At 44.9% G+C, this 27468-nt stretch overlaps 1 protein-coding gene across 2 annotated transcripts in view; it reads left to right on the forward strand.

Moving 5' to 3' along the window:
• MPZL1 (myelin protein zero like 1) overlaps positions 1-27468 on the forward strand; it is a 60690-nt gene that overhangs the window by 12377 nt on the left and 20845 nt on the right. For both annotated transcript variants that reach the window (XM_038402112.2, XM_043510061.1), the window contains exons 2-4: positions 4623-4783; positions 8419-8632; positions 24485-24614. In XM_038402112.2, the coding sequence (XP_038258040.2) occupies positions 4623-4783; positions 8419-8632; positions 24485-24614 (505 nt within the window). The remainder of the gene's footprint in view (positions 1-4622; positions 4784-8418; positions 8633-24484; positions 24615-27468) is intronic.

The following is a 27468-nucleotide window of genomic DNA, read 5'->3' on the forward strand; positions in this document are numbered from 1 at the left end:
GAAACCCAATCTCCAGAATATTGGACTATGATTCTGCTGATGGTTCTTTTTATTTTACTCTTACTTGGCTTGATTACATCAAATGGAGAAAAAATTATTCTGCAATAGCTATTTTGGTCAATTTTCCCATGTGGAGAAGAGCTTAAACATATTTTCTTGATCTCCAAACCTATCCTTGTAGACATTAGGGTTCTCTGGACAAATTATTTGGTGACCTCAGATTGCGGCCACCAACTCTTGCTGGTGGCCACTCTCTCACTTTTTCCTAAAACACAAGTAAAAACAAAAAAAATAACAATAAAAAACAAATATGCACATATACATGTCCAAATCATAGTAATTTATTTAATGCTGCCTAGTAAGTCTATGAAAAGTGATATCAACCAACCTAGAAGTATCACTTTTCACAGCAGACTTACTCAGCCCCAGCAAGTTTGGGGACAAATTAACCCCTGGATGGGGGCTTGGGAAAGGCAGTGGGGGGCTGGATCCTGAAGCCTTGCGGCCAGAGCCTGCCATCCTGCTCCAAGGTTGAAGCCCAAAGCCTGAGCCCCGCTGTACTTGTGTAGATGAGGAGAACTCACTGGCTGCCTGCTCCTCTATTGTTGTGCCGCAGGTGACTCCAGAAGGGGGCAGGGTCCAGCCCCTGCTGGAAGCCCCAGCAACCAACACCAAGGCTGTGCATCAAGGAGCACCAGGGAGGGGGGAGAGGCCACTGCTCCTCCCTCCACCCCCCCTTTTTCCGAATCTCAGCCCCTGAGGCTGTGGCTGCAAGAAAAGCCCCTGGTGGCCACATATGAGAAGTGCTGCACTAGATGGTTGGAGTTGTAGGTGCTGTTTGGAAAAATTGCACTTGTAGCTCTGGCTGGCTCTCTCAACTGCTAGCCTCTGTATTTAGGCAAAGATCAGGAAACTGAGTAAGATGCTTTCAAACCACCATTTTGAGTAGAATGGGAACCTATTCTTCAGCTGACTATTTCCTTATGGAAAAGGGAAGAGGAAAAGACTTACTGATTTTTATCTACTTTTGTAGGTGCAGTGACTTAAGGGAGGGCAAATTTGGACTAAGTACCAATCTGAATGATTAGATAACTTCACAGTTGGGACCTAATGCGTTTTACTGGCCTCTTGGCTCAATAGGTTGCAGTGGAAGCAAAAAACGGCAAGATTTCTGGAAAATCTAGCTTCGCTGAAGAACTTAGATAGAATTGCTTGGGGGAGCTGTACCATATTGTTCTGCCTGCGAGTGAGCATAATCTTGGAGGGCGTGGGGTTTAGAGACCAGCCTGTTTGGTAGAGCATAACCTTTGAGAGTGCCAGATATTGGTGTCAAGTTCTGCCTTCGGCAGCAACACTCTGTTGTATATCTTTGTGCCAAAGTTGCTGAGTTCCTTGGTAATTTTGGATTTTACAACATCCATTTATAGATCTGATGCAATCTTGGGACATATTTTACTGGTATAGTTAAAACAATAGAATTATATAATTCCCTGTGGGGGCACTCTTATTCCAGAATGTTCTGCAACTGTGTCAGAGGCACTGCATGAGGTGACCAGGAGCTCTTACAGGCTGATATGACTCCTGACTGTTGCAGGGAGTGATGGGAAGGGATAGCTGAAGGATGGTGTTCTGTTTCACAATCCTCTGATATCTGCTTGGGATTTGAGGATATGGTGATAGATTCAATGAGACTAGTATCAGGGTTGGCTGGAGACTATAAATGGGAGCTGTCTTTGTTCCTGAGATTAATGCAGTTACATTGCTGCAGGGTTCAAGTCTGTAAGATCTAATCTTTAGTGAGGTTACAGTTTGGGAGACTCTGTGGAATGGTATGATCTAGTGCCGGCTGGCTGTTCATGTAATTCAGGGGGTTATTACCGTCTCCTGGCCTTAACACAGTTCTATCAAAGCATCAGGGTCTGTGGCTAGTAAGAATAAACTATCCATTATTTGTGATGGGGTCAACTGGGAATCTTAGTTTGGACCTGAGGAGACAAAGTCCACTTATGAACTAATTGGGAAACCTGGCTTCTGTTCCAGGAGTGAAAGGTGGTTATCCAGGTGTACAATAGATCCTCAGATAGTAAAACTCCTGCTTAATAAGTGTGGGCTGAAAGAGGGAGATGAGGCTTTTTTTCACCACACTTCCAAGGGCTATTTATGTACAACAGTGGCTTCTTGGAATAAACAGGTCAGTGCTTACTATTGGTAGCAATGAATCCTCTGTCCCCTATAAAGGCAAGCAATGTCTCAGTGCTGATTTTTCTTCCTACACTAATGTTGAGGGCATCTTGCTTGCCTTTTGCCTGAAAGGGAGATTTGTTCTGTGATTTGGACTTGAAACAATGGATTGTTTTCTGTTGTCATAATATCCACTCCATTAGCAGAAAAATCTTTTTACAGCACTGCAGCTATGTATTCACTTCACTGAATTGCCAGAAGACCTCTTGTGTGTTCAGAATAAACATTTGGTAGTAGGGACCCAAGGAAAGGAGCATTTCTTGACCTGTAGTTAGCTTATATGTAGGGGAGAAGGGAAGCCCTGATGCAACCTCTTGTTGAAAATCCACATCTCTTAAAGGGCTTTTCTGTTTTTGATACAAGGGTTGTGATGACAAGGCAGTCAGTAATGCCCAGCCTTCCCTGGCCTCTCAAACAAGGTTGTTCTCTGGGAGAATAAATAACTAGCACTTCTAGAGCACTCTACAGACTAACTTCTAGAGAAGATGAACTTACTCTAATGAGCCATATGCAGTCTTCAGGGCTCGCTTTCACTTTGAATACCCGCAACAGCCTTACCGCCCCTCGTTGTTTTGACTATCCCTATTTAAACCACAACTCATCACCATGATAGCTAGGTGTCTGGATGCTACCTCAGTTTAAAATATTATAATCTGTCTTTAATAGAACTGAGTTGTATAGGCTGTTTTCCAGGCTTGCTGTGTGATGTGATCCAACTTCCTCTCAGATTAAACTGGGATCTAATGGCAATAACACACACCAGAGTCGCTGTTACCAACTTCTCCATTGTAAAATACTCTGAAGCTTACTCTTTTGGAAGTGAGGAGAAGGATGGGGTGACAAAGATTCCAGTCTGTATGACTGGCTGTGCACATCTATCACAGGCTCAGTAACGAGAAATCTTTGCAAAAAGAAAAGGAGTACCGGTGGCACCTTAGAGACTAACAAATTTATTAGAGCATAAGCTTTCGTGAGCTACAGCTCACTTCATCGGATGCATTTGGTGGAAAAAACAGAGGAGAGATTTATATATACACACACACACAGAGAACATGAAACAATGGGTTTATCATACACACTGTAAGGAGAGTGATCACTTAAGATAAGCCATCACCAGCAGCAGGGGGGGGAAGGAGGAAAACCTTTCATGGTGACAAGCAGGTAGGCTAATTCCAGCAGTTAACAAGAATATCAGAGGAACAGTGGGGGGTGGGGTGGGAGGGAGAAATACCATGGGGAAATAGTTTTACTTTGTGTAATGACTCATCCATTCCCAGTCTCTATTCAAGCCTAAGTTAATTGTATCCAGTTTGCAAATTAATTCCAATTCAGCAGTCTCTCGTTGGAGTCTGTTTTTGAAGCTTTTTTGTTGAAGTATAGCCACTCTTAGGTCTGTGATCGAGTGACCAGAGAGATTGAAGTGTCACCATGAAAGGTTTTCCTCCTTTCCCCCCCCCTGCTGCTGGTGATGGCTTATCTTAAGTGATCACTCTCCTTACAGTGTGTATGATAAACCCATTGTTTCATGTTCTCTGTGTGTGTGTATATAAATCTCTCCTCTGTTTTTTCCACCAAATGCATCCGATGAAGTGAGCTGTAGCTCACGAAAGCTTATGCTCTAATAAATTTGTTAGTCTCTAAGGTGCCACCGGTACTCCTTTTCTTTTTGCAAATACAGACTAACACGGCTGCTACTCTGAAACCTGAGAAATCTTTGGTAAACTGATCCTTTGCCTGAAATGCTGTAGGAGTTAAAAGCTTTGGTAATGTTGTAAGTCAAACAATTCATATGTATTTCATTGATGATTTATTTAGGACTCCTGCAGAAGTGAGCCAGGGGAATGGTAACATTACGCCTTATGGAATTAGGTGGTGCACTTAGACAAAAGGTTAGTTTTTTTTGGTTTTGTTCTGCTTCATAATGAGTGGAGTTGAATTTGGTGTTTTGTTCCAGTTGCAGCAGAAATTCAGAGTGTTGTGGGGAAGAGAGAAATGAGAACTAAGCAGGAAATGGATTAGCAGCAGGCCCAAAACCTTTCTCAAAGTTAACTTCTCAAAAATTGCCAGTGGAAGTTGGAGCAATAAATACGAGGGAGTTTCGTACTATAACATTGTCTCCCACCAGCTGCACTACAGGAAGCATCTGTTGGCATGGAAACACCACAAGAAAGGGGAAGCAGGATCCAGCCAACGTGTCCATGCTATAAACTTGATGTGATGTCTGCACAACCTATCATCATAGGGATGATGCTGCTTTCTTGCTTTTCTTGTGTAGTTCTTGAGGTGGTACCAGTTCATCCCATGTTGCTTGTGCTTTGCTGGTCCTTGAAGACAGCTCTTGACTTTCATTTTTTCTCTTCCTCTTCCCCACCCACAAACAGTCAGAGTATCAGCACTTGACGTGAAGACACCAGAGGAGCTCTTTGTGGAGAATGGGACAGAAGCAAGACTTCCATGCACGTTTTCATCCCGAGACGTGATCAGCAGTGCAGCGTCCATTTCCTGGAGCTTCCAACCAGAGGGAGCAACAACCCCAATATCTGTAAGAGCCCTTTGTATGGGTTGATCCTGCTGTTTGGGGGAAGGGCTGGGAGGGGAAAATCTTGGGTATGTTTAAGAAAGAACTTTGTGGTCAGTTTTTTGTTTTTTCAGGTATGTTTGTAGGGCAGGTCCCACTCCATGTTGCTGCTGCTTCACCCATCCCTCACATAAGCTTTTGGTTTTAGCTTAGCATGAAATGTCACCAAATGCTTGTACAAAGTGTCACATCCTGTGTTTAACATCGGTTCTCTTCTTGCTGCCATGTAGTTTGGTTTGGAAAAGGCCAGGGTGGTGGTATGTTTATACTGCAGCTGGGAATGAGCCTTCCAGCGTTGGTAAACTTGTGCTAGTGGGGCATGATCTAGCATACTAAAAATAGCTTTATGGACATTGTGGCTCTGGCAGAGACTTGGGCAAGCCACCTGAACTGAAGCTAAGCGGTCAGGTGGGCTTGAGAGGGTGGGCAGCAACATCCACACAGCTATTTCTAGCACACTAGCTTGAGCCCTGGTACCGTGAGTCTGTGTCTACCTGGGCTAGGGGGCTTGCTCCCAGCTGCAGTGTAGACATACCCTTAGGCTTGGTCTACACCTAAAAATTTGATTGACCTAGATACATTGCTTGATGAAAAATTTCACTCCTTGTTTGACAGTTAGGTCAACTTAATCCCCACTGTAGTAGCAGGCAGGTCTAGCTACAATAACTCATTTAATGTTGTAGTTATGTTCCTGGAAAATGCTACTTTAAGCTAAATGATATTAAGCTAATCCAATTTCCCCATAAGAATTAATGTAAATGGGGGGAGGTTAGGTACCATGAAAATGTTTTTGACAGACAAGACTATATATTTTTATACATACATACATACATACATACATACATACATACACACACACACACACACACACACACACACACACACACACGCTATAAATTTTAAGCAATTTAATACTGTACACAGCAATGATTGTTAAGCTTGATTGAGGTGGTGAAGTCAGAGGGTGGAAGAGGGAGGGATGTTTTCCAGGGAATGTCTTACTGCTAAGTGAACTAACACTCGGCTGACCCCTCAAGGGTTAATGCTTGTTAATGTAACCTCTCACTCTACAAGGCAGTACGAATGGAGGGAGGGGAGAAAGCATGGCAAAGAGAGATAGACACACAGCTTGTGTGTGTGTGTGTGAGAGAGAGAGATGTGCATTGCCTCTTTAAGTACGCTGACCATACTTTAAGTACACTGCCTTTTTAAGTAGATCAGCCAGTTGAGACAGCAGCTGCTGCCAGCAAGCTCCCTCTGTCGTGTCCTCCCCCCCAGCTCTGTGCAGATGGCCTAATGGGGTAAAGGAGTGGGGGAAAGGGATACCTGACATTAGCACTCCTCTTCCCCATCATCCCCGCACAGCAAGCAGGAGGATCCCAGGAGCAGCTCCAAGACAGAGGGCAGGAGAAGCACATGGCAGTGGGGGGAGGGACAGCTGAACTGTCCGGCAATTGGTAGCCTGCTTGGTGGCTGCTGCACAGGGAACTTAGGGGAGCAGGGAGCCGATAGGGGGACTGCAGGACCATCCTGGTTCCAAGCCCCCACCACTAGCTCCAACTGGCTGCTCTTTCTGCAAGCAGTGGACAAAGCAGGTGGCTGCCAAACGGCGTTATAAGGGAGCATTGCACAACTTCAAATGAGTGTGTTCCCTAATTGATCAGCAACATAACAATGTTAACAGGGATGACTTTAAGTGAGGAGTTACGGTACGCCTATTGAGAGGGTGGATTTACTGCAGTGACAGAAAAAACCCTTCAGTCATTGTAGCAAGTGCCTGTGCTACAGTGGTCTTGCTGTAGTGTGCTGCTGTAGCTGTAGCATGTATAGTGTATACCTACACTCTAAACTTTTTCGAGTGCCTCAAAAAGGTGCACAGTTGGGGAATAGGGAAAGTCAGAGCAGGGAGGAAGCATTGGAGCAGTGTGGAGGAGTGCACTGGGTTTGGAAGGGTATGAAGTGAGGGCCCTGCCCCTGTGTCACGTTTTGTCCCTTGGAGCTGTGCACTGGAGGGCCAGCACATCCCAGATAACAAACCTTATTGATGTAAAGAAATCAGGCACAAAACAAGAAAACCCAGTTTGACTAGAGCTTTGAAGAACTGGGTTTCCTAAAGAGGCTTTCTATCCTCCCTCAACAAATAAGAGATGTATATGGTCTGGGTTGGGGAACAGGGAATGAGCATGTGCAGTGCCTGGGGCACTGCATCACCACTTTCCTGCCTCCATCTGGTACATGCACTCTTCACAGGCTCACCATCTCCCCTCCTCCTCATGGCCTCTGTGAGCTTATGAGGGATGTGGAGTGCAAGGGTGCGGGTGAAGCAGCTTGGGGTTGTGTTTGCATTTGAAGCAGTGTATGTGAGGGTGCTTAGGGGGCTTGTAGCCTAGGGTCTGTGGGGGTGGTCAGCAAGGGATGTGATGGAGGGAATGCTGGAAGAGTTGGAGCAGCATCAGAGCAGTGGGGGGGGGGGGAGAGGGGCAATGAGAGGGGTGTTGGAGCAGTGCAGGGAAAGAAGGGGTCAGAGCTGTCCAGTGAAGGATGTTGGTCAGCTTCATTTGCCTCCCCAAATTCCCCTACATACATGCTCTCCTGTGTTCCCCCACAGACTCCATGTTAGTTCCTCCACTGTTCCTGCCTCCTCTTTCCAGCTCCTCAACATGCAGGTGCTATGCTGACACCTGCCACTGCATGTTGAGGTGAATTGTGCTGGAGAAGCAGACTGGAGATGATGCAGGGGCAGTGAAATGACATGCATGCAGCCAGTGCATTTTGTGATGATCTTGCCCAGGAGCAGAAGCAGTGGAGGGGGAATGCTGAGCTGTGCTAGATGGGAATGTTGAAAAAATTGGGCAATTTTTTTTTTACATAATTAAATGTCAGCAACACAGTAAAGTTGGCCAGTGGTGTCTTGTGCCCTTCTAGAATGTGGAGCCTCACTAAATTTAAACTTCTGAAAACCAAGAAATGAAGAGTTAGGTGTATACTGTCCCTGCAATGGAGCCTTAACTCTACTCTCCTTGAGCGCGATGCCTGAATACACACAGACTAGCCCTGTACCGGGCCTAACAGATGGTATAGAACGCATGATCACTGCAGGGCTAAGTCTAACACCTTCTCTTTGTTACTGTAGACCTCTGATTTAGAGCAGGCATAGCATACAGGACCTGCTCATTCTACACACATTACGCCAGACTTGCTACCACCCTTTGGCCTGAGGATTTTTTCAGAGATGGTTCCTTCACTTAACTCTGGATACAAGAAGGGCACAGTGATTGTGACCTGTGATACCTGTGTGTGAACCCTTCTCTCGCATCACAACACCCAGACTGAAACTCCTTAGCCTAAAAAAAAAAAAAATTTGAAGGCTAAGTCATAGTGTGGCTACTTGAATGTATGATTAGTGGAGCGACAGCATGCTTGCTACAATCTGCAAAGCTAGAAGTAGCTGGCCTCTGGAGGAATTCCTACTCCCACCTCCTAATGTGGTATTGGAAAGGGCCCAGCAGATCTGGAGATACTATCGTAGTGAAGGAGGGGTGTAAGCTTTAAAATGTTCTGATGTGGATGTTCTTACATGCTCTCCTCTCTGGCTGCAGTTCTTCTATTACTCTCAAGGGAACGCGTACCCTGGGAAGGACACGCCATTTAAGAACAGAATCAGTTGGGCTGGAGACCTTAACAAGAAAGATGCATCTGTCAGCATAGCAAATGTGCAGTTCCGGGACAACGGCACTTACTTCTGCGATGTCAAGAACCCACCTGACATAGTTATGAAGCCGGGAGAAATCAGACTTAGAGTCGTGCAGAGAGGTACCTCCCCTCACTAACTCTTCCTTTCTTTAGGTGCCATTCTGGGCATGGGAGAAACTGCTGATTTTATCTAGTCTCCAAAGCCACAACAGCCACTCTCAGGATTTGTTTTCAAAGTTAATTTTTAAGACTAAAGATACCAGTCTTAACCAGTTTTTTTTACTCCATCCACAGTATTCCCAAATCCTAACTTTTCTCATGCCCTAAAGTCTGCAAACAAATCCCATCTCTCTTGCATGACCGTCATAGTCAACAAGCTGCGAAAGGGCTTGGGTGTGGGCTGGGTGACATGCAGGGAAACTAACATTTTGTCTGTCTTTGTGTTGGTGAAATAGATGCTTGGTTCCATGCTATTTAAATTTCAGATGATGGAAATCACTCCTCTCATAACAGGAACTAAACATGCAGGGATTTGGAAGGGGTCTAATGAAGACCTGTGGACTGTCTGTATGTTAAGGCTGTTACCGCTCTGAGAGCACAGGAAAGTAGAACTCATCCAAATGTTAAAACTTCCTAAATAGTTATTAGAAGAAATTGTGTCAAGAGTTTAACAGGTTTACAAATTTTCATCCAAAATGAAACACTAATCATTACAAACTGAGCTAATCTCCATTTAGAGAAACATTATGCAGTAATATAATCAGATCTCTCAATTTAGCAGGGTGTTGTATTACAGGTGACAAAAAGGGGTTTTATGTATCTCTGAGCTACTCTAAGACTTCCATGCAGCCAAGAACCCACTTCCCTCTTTCGGGTCAACTGCATCTTAATGTGTACTTGCGATTTTTGACATGTAAAATTGATGTGGGAGGCAACTATTGAATTGATCCTGATGAAATCATGGCGTGAAATCCTTTATTTCATTAAATAAATTAAGGCTGGAAGAAGTCAAGACTTTGCTTTGCTCTCTGAGTCACAGGAATAAGAGAAACTTTGGTTGTGGGGAGTAATTGGAATATATTGTGAAGTAGGATGGTGAAGTAGGTGTCTGTTTTTCCAAAAGCTCATCACTACTTCAGGGATTCAGAATAATTTGTAATGCAAGCGTTTGTCACAGTTCAAGGCAACTACACCTGTATTTTCCCCTCTATGGTCCACCAAGAACATCCACTCTCCGTTTTTCTGGCTCCCTAGCTGTCACCTCTCTTGGGTGGAGACAGGCATCTGACTTCTTTTTCCTGACTGGGGTATTTCTATGGTACACCGTTCCCTGCCTACACTGTGAATTCCCCAGGAAGTCAGACTGCCTCTGCAGGCCTGGTTTGCTTTTCTCCTCAGAGGCTGTAAACAACTTAAGTGCCCACAGTTATAAGCTGTGACACAGCTTTTTGTGGCAAGCACTTTTATTCATAGGGTGAAAGCATTACAGAGAACATATAAAAACCTACATGTATGCTAATAAGCTTACCAGAAATCACCCCAATGCTGACAAGGGCTCTGTAGGAGTCAGTCTTTCAAACTCCATCAATGTTTTTTTTGTGGTCAAGATTATAACTTTTATGTGAATCTGTCTCTCTCCTTTATACAGGTTAGGCCTCTCATCCTGTCTTTATGTAACAGGTGTGGAGCAGACTAAGGTCCCCTCCTCAGGGTGAAGTTTCAAAAGGCTGAGTTCTTGCATAACTGGAAGGGGCACATTTACATATACCTCCCCCGAGAAATGCACTGAACTTTAAAAATTGATTCTTGTCTGGCACATTGTTTCATATAGTTAGGGCCCAACCAAATTTACGGTCCATTTTGGTCAATTTCACGGTCATAGGATTTAAAAAATCATAAATTTCATGATTTCAGATATTTTAAATCTGAAATTTCACAGTATTTTAACTGTAGGGGTCTTGACACAAAAAGGAGTTGGGGTGGGGGGGAATCTCAAGGTTTATTGTAGAGGGATTACAGTACTGCTAATCTTACTTCTGTGTTGCTGCTGGTGGTGGTGATGCCTTCAGAGCTGGGTGGCTAGAGGGTGGTTGCCGGCCACCTGGGAGCCCAGGTCTGAAGGCAGTCGCTGCCAGCAATAGCACAGAAGTAAGGATGGTATGGTATGGTATTCCCACTCTTACTTCACAGAATCACAGAATATCAGGGTTGGAAGGGACCTCAAGAGGTCATCTAGTCCAACCCCCTGCTCAAAGCAGGGCCAATCCCCAATTTTTGGCCCAGATCCCTAAATGGCCCCTTCAAGGATTGAATTCACAACCCTGGGTTTAGCAGGCCAATGCTCAAACCACTGAGCTATCCCTCCCCGCCTTCTGTGCTGCTGCCTTCAGAGCTGGGCCATGGTCAGCAGCTGCCACTCTGGCCGCCCTCCTCTGAAGACAGCAGTGCAGAAGTAAGGATGGTGTGGTATGGTATTGCCACCCTTACTTTTGCAGTGCTGCTAGCGGGGCGTTGCCTTCAGAGCTGGGTGCCTGGCCAACAGCCACTGCTCTCCAGCTGCCCAGCTCTGAAGGCAGTGCAGAAATAATGGTGGCAATACCGTGACACCTCCCACCCCCAAAATAACCTTGCAACCCCCTTTGGGTCAGGACTCCCAGTTTGGGAAACACTGGTGTCCCCCTTGAAATGTCTATAGAATAGAGTTAAAGCACGGTCTGTGATGCATTTTTCCTGGCTGTGAATTTGGTATGGCCCTACATATAGTCCTTTGAAATGCATAACACTTCTCAGGGTTTACATTAATCATGTTCCCTTCCTTTCTCTTCCCCCCTCCCCCCGAGACATCACAGTCCCATAATAGATACATGGATTGAATTCAGTAAAGTTTGTCCAGTGCTATATATATCATTGCGGAATAAGGAGGAGAGTTGGGTACGCTCCTGTTGGAGCATAGACCCTGACCTACTCTTTTTTTTTTTTTTTTTTTTTTAATTGCCATTGTAATTTCCTGGCAGTCTTGTAACACCATACACCAATCTTCAGCGTTGCTAGCTCCAGTGCACAAATGTTCACACCACTTCTGGAATTACATTTTCTCTGAGCAAGGCTGACGTCCATGACCAGTGCAGAGCTAGCATAGGCAGCAAGGATGGATTATGTAGCTGTTTTGGTTTACTTGACCTTCCCAGCGGCATCCCACAATGCTCCTGACCAACCTTTGCCGGCTACTTTTACAGCTGAGAGCACCTTCCCTGTCATGTCAAGTTGGCTGCATGGTCTTGTACTTAGATCATAAAGATCTTTGGGGCAGGGACTGTCTTCGTTTTGTGTTTGTATTGTGCCTAGAAATAGAGTTTGGGTCCATAGCCAGGCCACCTAAGTGTTATAGTAATACAAATACAATTTATAAAAAGATTCCTGGAGTGTCACTCTGGAGCCTAAAATGTCTGAGTCAGTGTGAAGCAGTGGAAACAGCTACAAATATGGGTGAGCTCTTTGTTCAGAATATCACCTGGTTGAATAATCCACTGGGTTTTATGGTATGTTACTGTCCAATTTAAGTTCTCAGCCATTTCAACTTTAATTACACCCATATGGTGTACAGCTACAGTAAGGCACATGTCTATGCCATGCCAAGAGTTCTAGACCATTGTGATTTCAGAGATAACTCAACCAATTACCACCCTTGGTCTACAGCTAATCTTCATGAAACAATTTCATTGGTTGTATTAGGGAGACTGCACAAATGTTGTTCTGGGCCACGGTGCTCGAAGCACCACAGGTCCAGCATGAGTATTCTGAGAAAAACTAGGCTTACACACAGCTGTGAGTTATTGGCTTTATTGAAGGTTAGTGACCCAACCCACACTGGGGACTCCAAGCGTTGCAGTCACAGAGGCGGGGAACCCAGCACACCGGAGCTTTGCCTGGGACGGAGTCCGACGGAGTGGCAGACGGTCAGCATTAATAAGCATTACACAAAAACAGCTCATGAATATAAAGTTAGGTGCTTCTTAAAGGGGGGCTTTCTACTACCTGGCGAAGGGCCATGCAAAGCAGCTGTGTCCTTTAAAAACTATCTCTATCCCACAATAACCTCTCGGTTCAAGAAAGTGGAAGTTTCCTGGCTAGGCCGTAACAAAGTCTTCTGCAGTCCCTTACAGTTGTATTACCTGGCCAAACTGCCATCCCCATAAATCTTCCAGCACAACCATCATATGCAAAAGCTGCAAACACACACAGCCCCTCACTACAGCACACCCCCCTCATTCTCCACCAGCACGAATCCACACAACTTTCCCAGCACCGTACAATGACCAATGCAGCCTCCCCTCCTCCAATATGACCACCCCACAATAAGCCCAAATATCACTCTGAAACCTAAAATGTGTGAATCAGTGTGAAATGATGGAAACAGCTACAAGCATGACTTAAGAGAACACTCTTTGTTAAGAATATCACCAGGTTCAGTCATCACTGGAATTCAGACATTTTTGGCATTTTATGCACAACTTTATGAATTACACCTCTGCAAGTCCACGGGCATTCAGCTACTACTAATAGTGATGCTCTTGGTTCTGCCTGGCCACTGAACACCTCACCTAATACTAGGCAAGCTGGATAGCAGCCTAGGCAGTACCTGGGTGTTTTCTTGCCCATCCCTACAATACAGATATCACCAGCCCTCGTGATGTCCGTATTCCAGATCAACAAGGATAGTGAGGACAGATCAATATGGAATTAATTAATGATAGCATTGATGTGCATATCCATGATTATAGATCATGTCTGTACACAAGATTCACAGGTTTAATGGTCAGTTTTTGGGGGTAGCTACATTAGTGCAAACCCCTCTGTGGGACCTTGATTTGAGAGGCTTATATCAATTTAGCTTAGTTTAGTAAATTAACTGGGGTTTATACCAGTTTAACTAAATCACTTTTACAGAAACACATTTATTTAAACCAGTGCAACTTCTTATGCAGGCAAGGCCTTTCTTTCCTTTCTCTCCGCTAAGGTACTCAGTAATTCAAAGTCTATATAAAATAGATCAGTTTGATAGTTTATAGTTTTAAAAAAAAAAAAAAAAAGATAAAAGCTCTTAAGCTACCTATATTGGATTCCTTCAAGTCTGAAAGAGCTTTGTTACCATGGCAACCTTAAACAAAATGGGGAAGGTCTTCACTAAGAACATATATGTAACTGATCACTAACAGAGGTGTTACAATTTTTTTGTGATACATTGACTATAATGCAAAACCTTTGAAGAAGCACTGAACAGTGAATGCCTATGTGGTCATAGAGTAGTCATCAGCTGGTAAACAGTTATACAAACAGCATAGTGTACAAAAGCAATTTTAAGTTTACACCTGAAATTAAGAATAATCAGGAGCTGAGACAACGGTGTGCATTTCCCTTGTCTGTTACTTCAATAACTACTTCATCCTACAACAGTCGAAGAGTCTTTATACCTCTTCATAATGAGCAAGAAAGTGGACATTTGCAGAACTTCTTGGATATTTCTTTGAACTTCGGAATGGATGTTGACAGAGAGACCCCACAACTGCCAACCAGAGAAACTGCCGCTTTGGGAGACCAGCAGCTACATGCAAGGATTGTTGGGGTCAGTACCTAAGTGATCGGTTACTTCCCATGGGTCTTTCCTGAGTGTATCTTCTGATGCCAAAATGATGATCAAAGGCTAACCTGGGATGGGCTAAAACAGATGTCACTCCAAAAAGATGTTTGTAAACTGTGCAAGCCATTTTTGACCACTTCAAAGATCATGGAATTTTCCATGGACAAAGCAGCAATAAACTATTGCAGGAATTCAAGGGACAACTTTTCTCACTGGATGGTGAGAAGGTGACATTAGACACTTGTCTTCCAAAAGGAACACTGCAATACTTTGTCAGAAGCAGGAGGTAACTTTCTGATTGGCTCACATAGGCTTTGCCAAGAACAGGTTAGACAGCCCATTGGTAACTGGCTAAGAGGCCTTCTTTATGTTCAGTTGTTTGATCCTTGAGGCTGAAGTATCTGGACAAAAAGACAGTCCACTAGCTGCCTATTGAAGGGTCTCCCTATCCCCCAACACCTTATCTTGTCCTAAGACACTTGCCATATTAACTGTTTTAAAGACCTTGGGAGACAATGAAATCTGGGAGAAGAACCAGCTATAGCTGTTAACACCTTCGTTGAAATTAACTACCTGAATGTTCTATCTTAAGAAATTAGTTCTTGCAAATGATACCTTTGTATCAATTTCAACTGATTGATAGATTTTGATGCATATTTTGCCATGTGATAACTTAATATAACCAAGTTAAGTACTTCTCAAAGCATGAATCTGAGAGACAAAGTGGATGAAGTAATATCTTTTATTGGATCAACTTCTTTTGGAGAGAGAGAGAGAGAGAGAGAGGTCCTGAGGAAGAGCTCTGTGTAGCTCAAAAGCTTTTTGGATCAACTTCTGTTGGTGAGAGAGGTTTTTGAGCTTTACAGAGCTCTTCCTCAGGACCTCTCTCTCTCTCACCAAAAGAAGTTGGTCCAATAAAATATATTATCTCACCCACCTTGTCTCTCTAACATCTTGAAACCAATAAAGCTGCAACACTGCATATAGCATGTAGCTGAGTCAGTTCTGTAAGTGACTTACAGGTATGAATTATACATTTTGTTTTAGTTACAAGCTTAACCATAGTTCTTTAGAAATAATACTAAATAAGTAACTGAGAGCTAAGGTTTAAAAAAACTTGCTGCATATATTTAGCCTCACTCTAAACTGGAGGAAACTGGTCAAGGTTTGCTCTTGGCACAGAAAGGCCCTGAGTAGTATCAATCTGGAAGTGACACGACACATCTTGTGGTTTCAAGCTCTCAAGTTCTCAGTTAGGAGGGAGAAACTCTTGGCTTGTCAGTAAAATAATTTTACCATTGTTTGAAAACTTGGCTATTGTGGCATAAAAGTCTACAATACTGGTAAATTTCAGATGAATTAGGAATAGTTTTCAATTGTTACCTGCATATTTGGAGTGATTTGCATCTTAGAGTATGTCTACACTACGAAATTAGGTTGATTTTATAGAAGTTGATTTTTAGAAACCGATTTTATACAGTCAATCGTGTATGTCCACACTAAGTTCATTAAGTTGGCAGGGTGCGTCCTCACTATTGAGGCTAGCATCGACTTAGACTGGTGCACTGTGGGTAGCTATCCCACAGTTCCCGCAGTCTCCGCTGCCCATTGGAATTCTGGGTTAAGCTCCCAATGCCTGATGGGGCAAAACCATTGTCAGGGGTGGTTTTGGGTACATGTAGTCAGGCCCCTCCCTCCCTCCGTGAAAGCAACGGCAGGCTATCATTTTGTGCCTTTTTTCCTGGGTTACCCATGCAGACGCTATACCTGCTCAACTCACAGTCACCATACGTCTCCTGGGTGCTGCTGGCAGACGTGGTACTGCATTGGTATGCAGCAGCAGCTCGTTACCTTCGCAGCAGACAGTGCAGTAGGACAAATAGCCGTCGTACATCTCCTGGGTGCTCCTGGCAGACCGTGGTGAGATCGATCGGGGCGCCTGGACAGACATGGCTATCCTCCTCTTAGAGCACCAAATGGGAGCCAGAGATTTCAGGTCATTCTCTTCTTTAAGTTTCGTCTCATGGAGATTCAGTCCTACCTGAATATCATGTGAGCCGGAGGTTTCTGCCTCGGGCTGCTCTCTCAGCTGGCAGCACCGCACAGTTGCACCTACCCTAGCCTACCCATGGCTCATGAAGACTGGACAGTAGTAAGGAGCAGTTCAACTATAAGCTGAGCAAGTGCAGAATGGTGGTAGAATGTGCCTTTGGACATTTAAAAGCTTGCTGGCGCTGTTTGCTGACATGGTCAAACCTCAGCACAACCAACATTCCCATTGTTATTGCTGTTTGCTCCATAATATCTGAGAGAATAAGGGGAAGACGTTTATGGCAGGGTGGGAGGTTGAGGCAAATTGCCTGGCTGATTTTGAGCAGCCAGCCACCAGGGCGATTAGAAGAGCACAGAAAGGTGCGCTGCATATCAGAGCAGCTTTGAAAACCAGTTTCATGACTGGCCAGGCTTCAGTGTGACAGTTGTGTGTATTTCTCCTTAATGCAAACCCGCCCCCTTTGTTGATTTTAATTCCCTGTAAGCCAACCACCTTCCCCCTTTCGAAATAAAGTAACTATTGTTTTGAAACCATGCTTAATTAATTTTAAAAAAGAGATCATGGACAAGGTGTAGCCCAGGAGGGGTTGGGGAGGATGGAAGGACAAGGCCACATGGCTTATTGTAGCCACACTAAAAATCAAACTCTTTGAATGACAGCCTTCTGTTGCTTGGGCCATCCTCTAGAGGGGAGTGGCTGGGTGCCCGGAGTCTTCCCCCCGTGTTCTTGGGCGTCTGGATGAGGAGGCTATGGAACATAGGGAGGAGGGTAGGTGCTTATACAGTGGGTGCAGTGGGGGTCTGTGCTCTTGTTGGCTTTCCTGGAGCTCCAACAGATGCTTCATCATGTCTGTTTGCTCCCCGATTAGCCTCAGCATCGTGTCCTGCCTCCACTCTTCGTGTTCACTTAATTCTTTCCTGGCCTCTGCTACTGAATGCCTCCATGCATTAGGCTGTGTCCTATCAGTGTGGGAGGACTGCAGGAGCTTGGAAAACGTGATTGCGAGTGCGTGGTTTTTTTCGCCTTCTAATCTGCGATAACATCAGGGATGGAGATGATAGGGCGAGCATAGAAACATTCTATGCTCTACGATTCTGGGGGGACTACATGGTCACCTGTGCTGCTGAGTTCGCCGTGCTGACCAAGCAGGAAATGAAATTCAGAAGTTCCCAGGGCTTGTCCTGTGTACCTGGCTAGTGCATCAGAGTTCAAAGCGCTGTCCAGAGCGGTCACAATGGAGCACTCTGGGATAGCTCCTGGAGGCCATTTGCGATTGTTGATTTGTGTCCGCACTATCCCAAATTCGACCCATAAGGTCGATTTTAGTGCTACTCCCCTCGTCGGGGAGGAGTAAAGAAGTCAATTTTAAGAGCCCTTTAGGTTGACAGAACGGGGTTGGTTGTGTGGATGCAGTCATTTTTAAATCAACCTAATGCAGCTAAATTTGACCAAACCCTGTGTAGTGTAGACCAGGCCTTAGCTAGGAGTATCATTAGGAAGGGTAACATTTTGAATTAAATTGACAGCTTTACTAACTAAACTGTAACTTCGTCAAGCAAAGTGTGTTTTAAATTTAGGCTTGAGTTATAGGCAATTGCACCAATATTGCAGTTCAACCAGTTGTTTAATTGACAGGTTGATAAGGATTCATAGTCCTGTGTGGGTTGAGTACCAACATGCCCCAAATATAGTAGAACTAAGGTAGCTTACCTGTAGAAGACTGTCATAAGCCTCAAAGGTGTTTGATAGATTTTTAACATTCATGTTAAAGTAATTCTTTTAGATTTTGTAAAAACTATCATCTAGCATCTTGCTTTCTGTAACCACTTTTTAAAAATTCTGTTCTGGCTGATAAAACCTATAAATCTTGAGGTAGTGCTCCAGCGTTTACCCTAAGGAACAAAAATCCAGAGCATCATGACAAGCTTGATATCCATACTGATTGTTTAAAAAAAAATTTTTTTGATACCACTCTCACAAAGCACACAAGTATAATGAGAAATAACGTTTTTAATATTTTAAAACATGGTTCTTTGGGATTTTCCTGAATTGCACAAGACAATCAGTAGTGGGTTAGCAGACATACAGAGGCACGTCTTCCTGCATCTCTGTGCTTTACGGGGGATACTAGGGCTGTCTGGGTGCTATTTCAGCAGCATCGCCCACTCTCAGATGTGAAAAGAAAAACAAAGTGACTATTTTCAGAGTAGCAGCTGTGTTAGTCGGTATCCGCAAAAAGAAAAGGAGTACTTGTGGCACCTTAGAGACTAACAAATTTATTTATTTGTTAGTCTCTAAGGTGCCACAAGTACTCCTTTTCTTAAAGTGACTATTCGCTCCCATATACACCACAGTAAATCCACTTATCTCTGCATGGTGCTCAAGCATCTCTCCCCTTCTGCCTGTGAGAAGTGATGCATTCCCTGGGGCTCCTCTTCCTTAAGTGGGGAATGATCTCAGTGGATCACATAGAACGATCTAGAGGGGATATCCTGCCTGCAGATCAGGGGCAGATGGCTCCTGTTCATTTCTAGTTCCTAAAAGGAAATGGAGGGGAAGTAGTTCAGCTGCAAAACAAAAACAAAATTAAAACTAAAAGATAGGAAGAATAAAAAGCTGCTTATCATGGGTTTCTGCACAGACCTCACCCCCCAAAAAAAGTAGGGTGCCCATTGTAATAACTGCCAGTGCCTCTGGCACTGGGTGCAGAAGAAGTAGGTGCCTTATCATGACATCCACTAGAGTGATGACATAGCCCTTACAATGAATGGGCAGCTCATGCAGGAAGTAGGGGGCAAAACAAAATGTGGAAAGGACAAAATGCGCAAATATTCCATAAACTTAGTGCATTTGCACAGGGAGCTGTACTGGGCATTTGTAGTAGTCTAGGGTACAGCAACCTAGATAACCTACAGTGCTTGCTGTGGGAATGCCTTATCTGGACCTAGTACATCATGAGCAGGCTGAAACAAATGCCTAATGCAAATGCTCTGCACTCTTGAAACCTGACTAGTTCAACTGTACCTGAGTCCAGTTGCAGTGGTGCTGTTATCTAAAGTAGATGCAACCCTGGACTGTCTTGTTCAAACTCTTATAGCCTTAATTAGAGACCTTGAAACAAGTAAAGGGTGTGGAAAACCTTGCAGTTATGTATGATAGCTTTTCCAAACAGCAATGGTATAGTTAATGCACTCAGGGTATGTCTACACTATGAAATTAGGTCGATTTTATAGAAATCAATCTTTAGAAAGCTATTTTATACTGTTGATTGTGTATGTCCCCACAAGCACAGTAGGTCGGTGGAGTGTGTCCTCAATACCGTGGCTAACATTGACTCACTGAGTGGTGCACTGTGGGTAGCTATCCCACAGTCCCTGTTGTCCATTGGAATTCTGTGTTAAGCTCCCAATACCTGATGGGGCAAAAACATTGTCACGGGTGGTTTTTTGGTATATGTCGTCAATCTCCCCTCCCTCCTTGAAAGCAACAGCAAACAATTGTTTTGCGCCTGTTTTCCTGGGTTACCCGTGCAGACACCATAACCAGGCAATCATGGAGCCCACTCAGCTCAGCACTGCTGTTGTGAGCATTGTAAACACCTCTCGTGTTATCCTGCAGTATGTGCAGAACCTGGCCAGGAGATGCCAGCACGAGGACGATTGTGAGGAGGACATGGACACAGACGTTCCTGAAAGCATGGGATGTGACAATTGGGAAATCATGGTGGCAGTGGGGCAGATTGATGCAGTGGAACACTGATTCTGGGCCCTGCAAACAAGCACAGACTGGTGGGACCGCATAGTGTTGGAGGTATGGGATGATTCCTAGTGGTTGCGAAACTTTTGCATGCGTAAGGCTACTTTCATGGAACTTTGAGTTGCTTCCCCCTCCCTGAAGCGCAGGAATACCAAGATGAGACCTGCTCTGACAGCTGAGAAGTGAGTGGCGATAGCCCTGTGGAAGCTTGCAATGCCCGACTGCTACCGGTCAGTCGGGAATCAATTTGGAGTGGGCAAATCTACCATGGGGGCTGTGATCCAAGTAGCCAAGGCAATCGGTGACCTTCTGCTAACGGGTAGTGACTCTGGGAAATGTGAGGGCATAGTGGATGGCTTTGCTGCAATGGGGTTCCCTAATTGTGGTGTGACGATAGACAGAATGCATATCCCTATCTTGGCACTGGACCACCTTGCCAACGAGTACATAAACCACAAGGGGTACTTCTCAATGGTGCTGCAAGCACTGGTGGATCACAAGGGATGTTTCACCAACATCAACATGGGATGGCCAGGAAAAGTGCATGACACTCGCATCTTTAGGAACTCCGGGTTGTTCGAACAGGTGCAAGAAGGGACTTACTTCCCAGACCAGAAAATTACCTTTGGGGATGTTGAAATGCCAATAGTTATCCTTGGGGACCTAGTCTACCCGTTGCTCCCATGGCTTGTGAAACCGTACACAGGCAGCCTGGACAGTAGTAAGAAGCAGTTCAACTGCAGGCTGAACAAGTGCAGAATGGTGGTAGAATGTGCCTTTGGACATTTGTAAGCTCACTGGCGCTGTTTGCTGACTGAGTTAGACCTCATTGCAACCAACATTCCCATTGTTATTGCTGCTTGCAGTCTGCTCCATAATATCTGTGAGAGTAAGGGGGAGACGTTTATGGCGGGGTGGGAGGTTGAGGCAAATCGCCTGGCGGCCAATTTTGAACAGCAAGAGACCAGGGCAATTAGAAGAGCACAGCTAGGCGTGCTGTGCATCAGAGAGGCTTTGAAAAAAAACGTTTCATGACTGGCCAGGGTACAGTGTGACAGTTGTGTGGGTTTTCTCCTTGATGCAGAACAGCCTCCTTTGTTGAATTTACTTCCCTGTAAGCCAATCCCCCTCCCCCCTTCAACCACAGCTGGCAAAGGAAATAGTCCCTATTGTTTTGAAATCCATGCATTCTTTATTGATTTAAAAAAAAAAAAAAGTGAGATCACTGACAAGGTAGCCCAGGTGGGGTGGGGAAGGAGAGAAGGACAAGGCCACATTGCTTATTGTAGCCACATTACAAATCAAAGCTGTTTGAATGACAACCTTCTGTTACTTGGGCCATCCTCTGGAGTGAAGTGGCTGGGTGCCCAAACCCCCCCCCCCCGGCATTCTTGGTCATCTGGGTGAGGAGGATATGGAACTTGGCGAGGAGGGCAGGCGGTTATACAATGGATGCAGTGGTGGTCTGTGCTCTTGCTGCCTTTCCTGCAGCTCCACCAGACGCCTGAGCATGTCTGTTTGCTCCCCCATTAGCCTCAGCATCTCCGTGTTCTCATCACGCTCACTGAATGCTTTCCTGGCCTCTGCCACCGAATGCCTCCATGCATTCAGCTGTGCCCTATCAATGCGGGAGGACTGTATGAGTTCGGAAAACACATCATCGCGAGTGCTTCCCCCTCCCCCCCCCCGCCTTCTAATCTGCAATAACTTCAGGGATGGAGTTGATACGGGGAGCATAGAAACATTTGCACCTGCAGAGGGGATAAAAAGATACATTTCTGAGAACAAAAGGGAGACTTTCACAGTGAATTAAGGAATTCACAGCAGACAGCACATGTGCTTTAGGTACAAGGTCGCATTTTGCCTTTTATATTGAGCGCCTGCCGGTAGGGTGACATATCACACATGGCTGGGCAACAGAATTTGGTTTCCTGGCAGCCATGGTAAGCCAAAGGGTACGCAGGGTTGGCTTCTAAAGCCTTCATAACATGTGGGAATGGTTTCAAACTGCAGTGCCCTCCTTTCCCATAGCAAGCAATGCTGGTTGGGTTTGCCATTTAAAAGGAGGGGCTGCGGTTTTGGGTTGGATGTGCAGTATGCCCCTCCCCCCCAGCACGTGGCTATTCTCTGGGATGATCCTTTTTAGCCAAGTGCAAACAGTTCAGCATGATTGGGGTCCTTTTACTGTTCCCTTACAAGAATTCCCCTATTTCAATTAGGTGACCATGAATGATATCGCTCTCCTGAGACTGACACAGACAAAGACCAAATGTTTCATGAATGTGAGCAAAACCCAAGACCATTTGCTGCAATGCTTTGTGCTGCAATGATTACAGATTACTTGCTACTGGCTTGGCGTGGTAAAGTTTCCTACCATGGAGGATGAAATAAGGCAGTCCTCCCCAGAAACCTTCTGCAAAGGCTTTCAGAGTACCTCCAGGAGAGCTTCATGGCGATGTCCCTGGAGGATTAGGGCTCCATCCCCAGACATGTTAACAGACTTTTCCAGTAGCTGTACTGGCCACGAATGTATCTCAATTCTTCAGGGCAAATAAAACATTAAACACAAAAGCTTTTAACCCCTGTAGCATAGTTACAAATGCGCACTCACCAGAGGTACCTTCTCTGCCTTCAAGGTCCGGGAACCCGCCTTGAGAGGCTCCAGGGTGACGAAAAGATCCAGGCTGCTGGGGAGAACGGATTCTCCGCTTGCCTGCTGCGCATTCTCCTCTTCCTCTTCTTCATCCACAAAATCCTCCTCTGTGTTGTGTGAGACTCCCTCCTTGCAGGTGTCCTCGGACAGTGGTGGGGCAGTGGTAGGGTCCCCCCCTATAATGGCATGCAGCTAATCATGGAAGCGGCATGTATGGGGCTCTGACCCAGAGTGACTGTTTGCGTCCTTTGTCTTGTAGTAGGCTTGCCTGAGCTCCTTAACTTTCACGCAGCACTGCTGTGTGTCCCTGGTGTAGCCTCTCTCCTCCATGCCCTGTGTGATATTTTTGGCATATATATTAGCATTTCTTCTTTTTGATCGGAGTTCGGCCTGCACAGATTCTTCTCCTCATACAGCAATCAGACCCAATGTCTTCTGTTCGATCCATGCTGGAGCTCGTTTGCAATTCTGGGACTGCATGGTCACCTGTGCTGCTGAGCTTGCCAAGCTGACCAAACAGGAAATGAAATTAGAATCATAGAATCATAGAATATCAGGGTTGGAAGGGACCCCAGAAGGTCATCTAGTCCAACCCCCTGCTCAAAGCAGGACCAAGTCCCAGTTAAATCATCCCAGCTAGGGCTTTGTCAAGCCTGACCTTAAAAACCTCTAAGGAAGGAGATTCTACCACCTCCCTAGGTAACGCATTCCAGTGTTTCACCACCCTCTTAGTGAAAAAGTTTTTCCTAATATCCAATCTAAACCTCCCCCATTGCAACTTGAGACCATTACTCCTCATTCTTCATTCTGTCATCTGCTATCTGAAATTCAAAAGTTCCTGGGGTTTTTCCTGTCTACCTGGCTAGTGCATCGGAGTTGAAAGTGCTGTCCAAAGCGTTCGCATTGGAGCACTCTGGGATAGCTCCCAAAGGCCAATCCCACTGAATTGCATAACACTGCATCTGCACTACCCCGAAATTCAACCCAAGAAAGTTGATTTTAGCGCTACTCCCCTTGTCAGGGAGGAGTACAGAAGTCCATTTTAGGAGCCCTTTAGGTTGATGGAACGGGGTTGGTTGTGTAGCTGCATTGCTTATAAAATTGATCTAACACTGCTAAATTCGACCTAACCTCATAGTGTAGACTTGGGCTCAGACTTCCATTATAAGCAGTCTTTGTGCTCATTTTGTTTTTTTAACTCTTCTGGCTGTTCTCACTTGGCCTCAAAAGGTATGTGTTGGAGACTATTTGGGCAAACTAATATTGTCACTCTTTGATAACTTGAAAAGGAAACATTACAGATACGTACAGTGATGTATTAAGGTTGAGGAAGCACTAGTAAAGACTCTAGAAGTAGCCTTTCTTTGCTCACACGTATACTCTTGGATTATAGTTGTGCTGTATGCATGCTACTTAAGTGTGTTACAACAGCTACATATTATTTATCAGTAGATCTCAATATATGTTACTTATGCCCATTTCTTCCCTCAAGTGTGCCTGCTCTTTCTAACTGACCTTAATGGGATTTGCGCAGATGTACTGGAGAACAAAGTAATATGCAACATGAGTCAAGGTTCTTTGTGTATGTTTAACTTCTGCACTCCTTGACTTTTGAATAGTTAAATTAGAGGCTCTATCCTTGGTTTATAGAAACTTTTTTGTTCTTATGTAAAGTACTCGGAATGCATGCTCAGAACAGACAGAACTCTGCTTGTCCTCGGCTAGCTTTTCCGTTTGTGCTGCATGTGTTCACCCTTGACTCTGTGACTTCCTCCTGCTCTGAAAGGATCTAAGGGAGGAAGGAGGCTTTTTGTGGCTTACATTTTTACTAACTAGAGAATGAAGCAAAGTGTTGAATCTTTTTCCCCCCAGACAATCTGCCTGCGTTCCCCACTGGCGTGGTGGTAGCGATAGCCATTGGTGTGACTCTAGTTGTCTTGGTGCTCATCGCTGTTATCGTATGTGTCGTCAGAAAGAAGAACTCTAAAAAGCATTATTCTGGGTAAGAGATCACACTCTTTTTTTTTACCAGTATTGGAGGGAAGTGAAAGGACCACAAGTGGTTGAGATGAGGCCAGAGTCATTTCAGCCAAGTCCTGTCTTCAGCTGGCCATCGTGACCTCCCCAAAGGGATGTAGTACCAAGAGGAGCAGTAGTCTGATAGCTGGGGAACTGTCATTCCTACCAGTGCTCTCTAGCTTTATGCATTATTATTGGTATCTTTCTTTGTAATACACTTTAAAGCAGTGGCTCTGAAACTGTGGGTTGGGATCCCAAAGTGGGGATTTTAATGGGGTCACCAGGGCTGGCTTAGACTTGCTGGGGCCCACGCCCCACCACCCGGGGCTGAAACCTGAGGGCTTCAGTCCTGGGCATCGGGGCTCAGGTTACAGGCCCCCTACCTGGGACTGAAACCCTTGGGCTTCGGCTTTGGTCCACCCTGTCCGGGGCTTAGGCTTTGGCTCCCCCCCACCCAAGGGGTGGGGCTTGGGCATGCTCGGGCATTGGTCCCCCTTTCTGGGGGTCATGTAGTAATTTTTGTTGTCAGAAGGGGGTTGCGGTACAATGAAGTTTGAGAATTGCTGCTTTAAAGGACAAATCGACCCTCAAGTGGTTTCATTACAGTGCAAATAGGAGACACTTTGATGTAGAAAAGAAGATAAGATGTTTCAGTCCATACTAAATAACATCTGCCCTCGGTGATATTTTTAAAAATAAAATAGTTGAAATATTCTATTTTAAATTTGTTATATGACGTTAGTAGTGCATATTGTATGGTACTACTAACGTGAAACGTAAGAATATAAAAATGAGGAACTCATTTAATGAAACACAGTATCAAAAACATTTTTTTAGAAGTTCTGTTTCTCAGGAAACTTTTTGAAACTGTTTTAATTCAATTGGGAAAGAAAACAAACTTCAAAATGTCCAATTTTTCAGAGGAATGGAAATTGAATTTTGACCTGCTCTTTTTGTTAGTGGTTGTATTGCTAGCAATACATGGGTAAGATGGAGAATGATTCCTGCAGGAACTAAGGACACCAGGAGAGCAATTAATGAAAATTCCCAATACTAAAACAATGCAGGTTGCAAGTCTAAATTTTATCCCCTGGGGAAAAACACACAGGCTGGTTTGAACTGGTTCAAAGGCCTTTGTAAGTCATGGCCTGGAAACTATAAAATAACAGATCCTGACCTGGGTCTGTGACCAACACAGAAACGGATCCTGTAGGAGGACCTGAAGTGTATTAGACGAACCAGGTTCTCCATGTGGAAGGTGGCTGACTGCCTGGTAAGCTAGGCTTGTGTATAAGCTTTTTATTATGTTTTCTCTGAAATGCTTTTGCTTTGAATAAATAGTACTTTATGAAAGCTGACTAGGTCACTCGATAACCCTGTTACTGTTCCTGAGAGAAGAGAACTGCAGGTGCTGAAGTCAGACCTGCTGAGGCGATCATAGTGACTTTCAGGGGTCTGCAGCCGAAGACCCCAGTCTAGAGGGAGAGAATAACAGGATTCCACCCCAAGGAAGGTGAGCGCAGAAGGCTCAAAGCTGAAACCCAAGCTGGAGAACCTCAAAGAGACCATGATTGGGTCAGAGGTGCAGTTACTTCTGGAACTGTGCCATATGTGGTGGTAGCAGGTGGGGGATCTATGACGGTGTTAAATTTCCAACAGTACCAACAGCAGTGAAAACAAGTATTGTAAAAAGAAGCACTGAGAAAAGTCAGTCATTCAGAGAAAGAAACAAAACCAAGAAAGATGAGTTATGAGCAACTAGGAAAAATCAACTGGTGGAATTATGCAGAGGCAGCTAAACTCAAGAGCTGATAAAGGCACAGCTGATTGTCCTGCCATACTCTGAGGCCCAGAAATGATATTTCAAGGCTGCAAGTGTACCCAGATCTCAGGGAGAGATGGCAGAGGTTGAGGGAGACCTTGGAGACTGCTTCCTAGCAGGAAGTGGAGAAGAGGAGGATCACAGGCAGCAACTGTGCTTCATCCAGACTGAATTCAGTACTTCAGCAGTCGATGTGGAACAGCTTGCAATTTGGAGCCAAAAATCTGCAGCTTGTGAGAGGCAGGCTGCGCTTGGAAACCCAGAGACATGGGGACTGGGGACCAGGAACAGCAGCACCAGCACAAAGACAAATAGCACCAGTGTGAGCAAGGAGAGAGGGATAAGCAGTAGTAGGAAAGAGAAAAGGAGAGCCAGCTGGAGCTTGAATTGGAGAGAGAGTGCTGAGCACCCCCTGACACAGGAGGTGGAGACAGATCCTGTATATTTGGTTCCTCTGAAGGCATAGACTCCAAATTGTTCCCTTGCTTTAGGATCAGGTGTATTTTTAAATGCTTTTGAAATGAGTTGTGAATTGAGCAGGATGGGTGTGAGGATATGGTAGTGTCTGGCTTCACTACTGACAGGGAGGACCTTAAAGCTTTCATCCATGTGGCCAGAGAGGACTATAGAAACTGAGCAATATAAGCATGTGTTACTGCTGAAGTTTTAAACGGACACTTGAAGGGTATAGGAAAAAGTTCCAGGGTGTTGAAAAGAGGCTATGAACTATGCTGAGGTTGCAACCCAAATTAGGAGAGCAGGTATGGGGACCGCAGCTGGAAAATAGGTTTCCTGTCAAACTCAGGCTGTCTGCATATTCATTAGCCTAACAGGGATGCAGTGGGCTCAGAATCTGGGGATCAGGCCTAGAGAGAGGCCCAGCTCTACTGGGAGGGAGGCCACTTCAGAGGGACCCTTGGGTGGATGGTGAAAAGCAGTACAAACTGGATCATGTTTCTGGAATTGCCTAGTCTGTCTGCAGAGGCTCAGTGCAGTCCTGGAAAGGTTGTCTGTA

Source organism: Dermochelys coriacea, chromosome 1 (genome assembly GCF_009764565.3).
Source record: "Dermochelys coriacea isolate rDerCor1 chromosome 1, rDerCor1.pri.v4, whole genome shotgun sequence".
Classification (NCBI taxonomy): Eukaryota; Metazoa; Chordata; order Testudines; family Dermochelyidae; genus Dermochelys; species Dermochelys coriacea.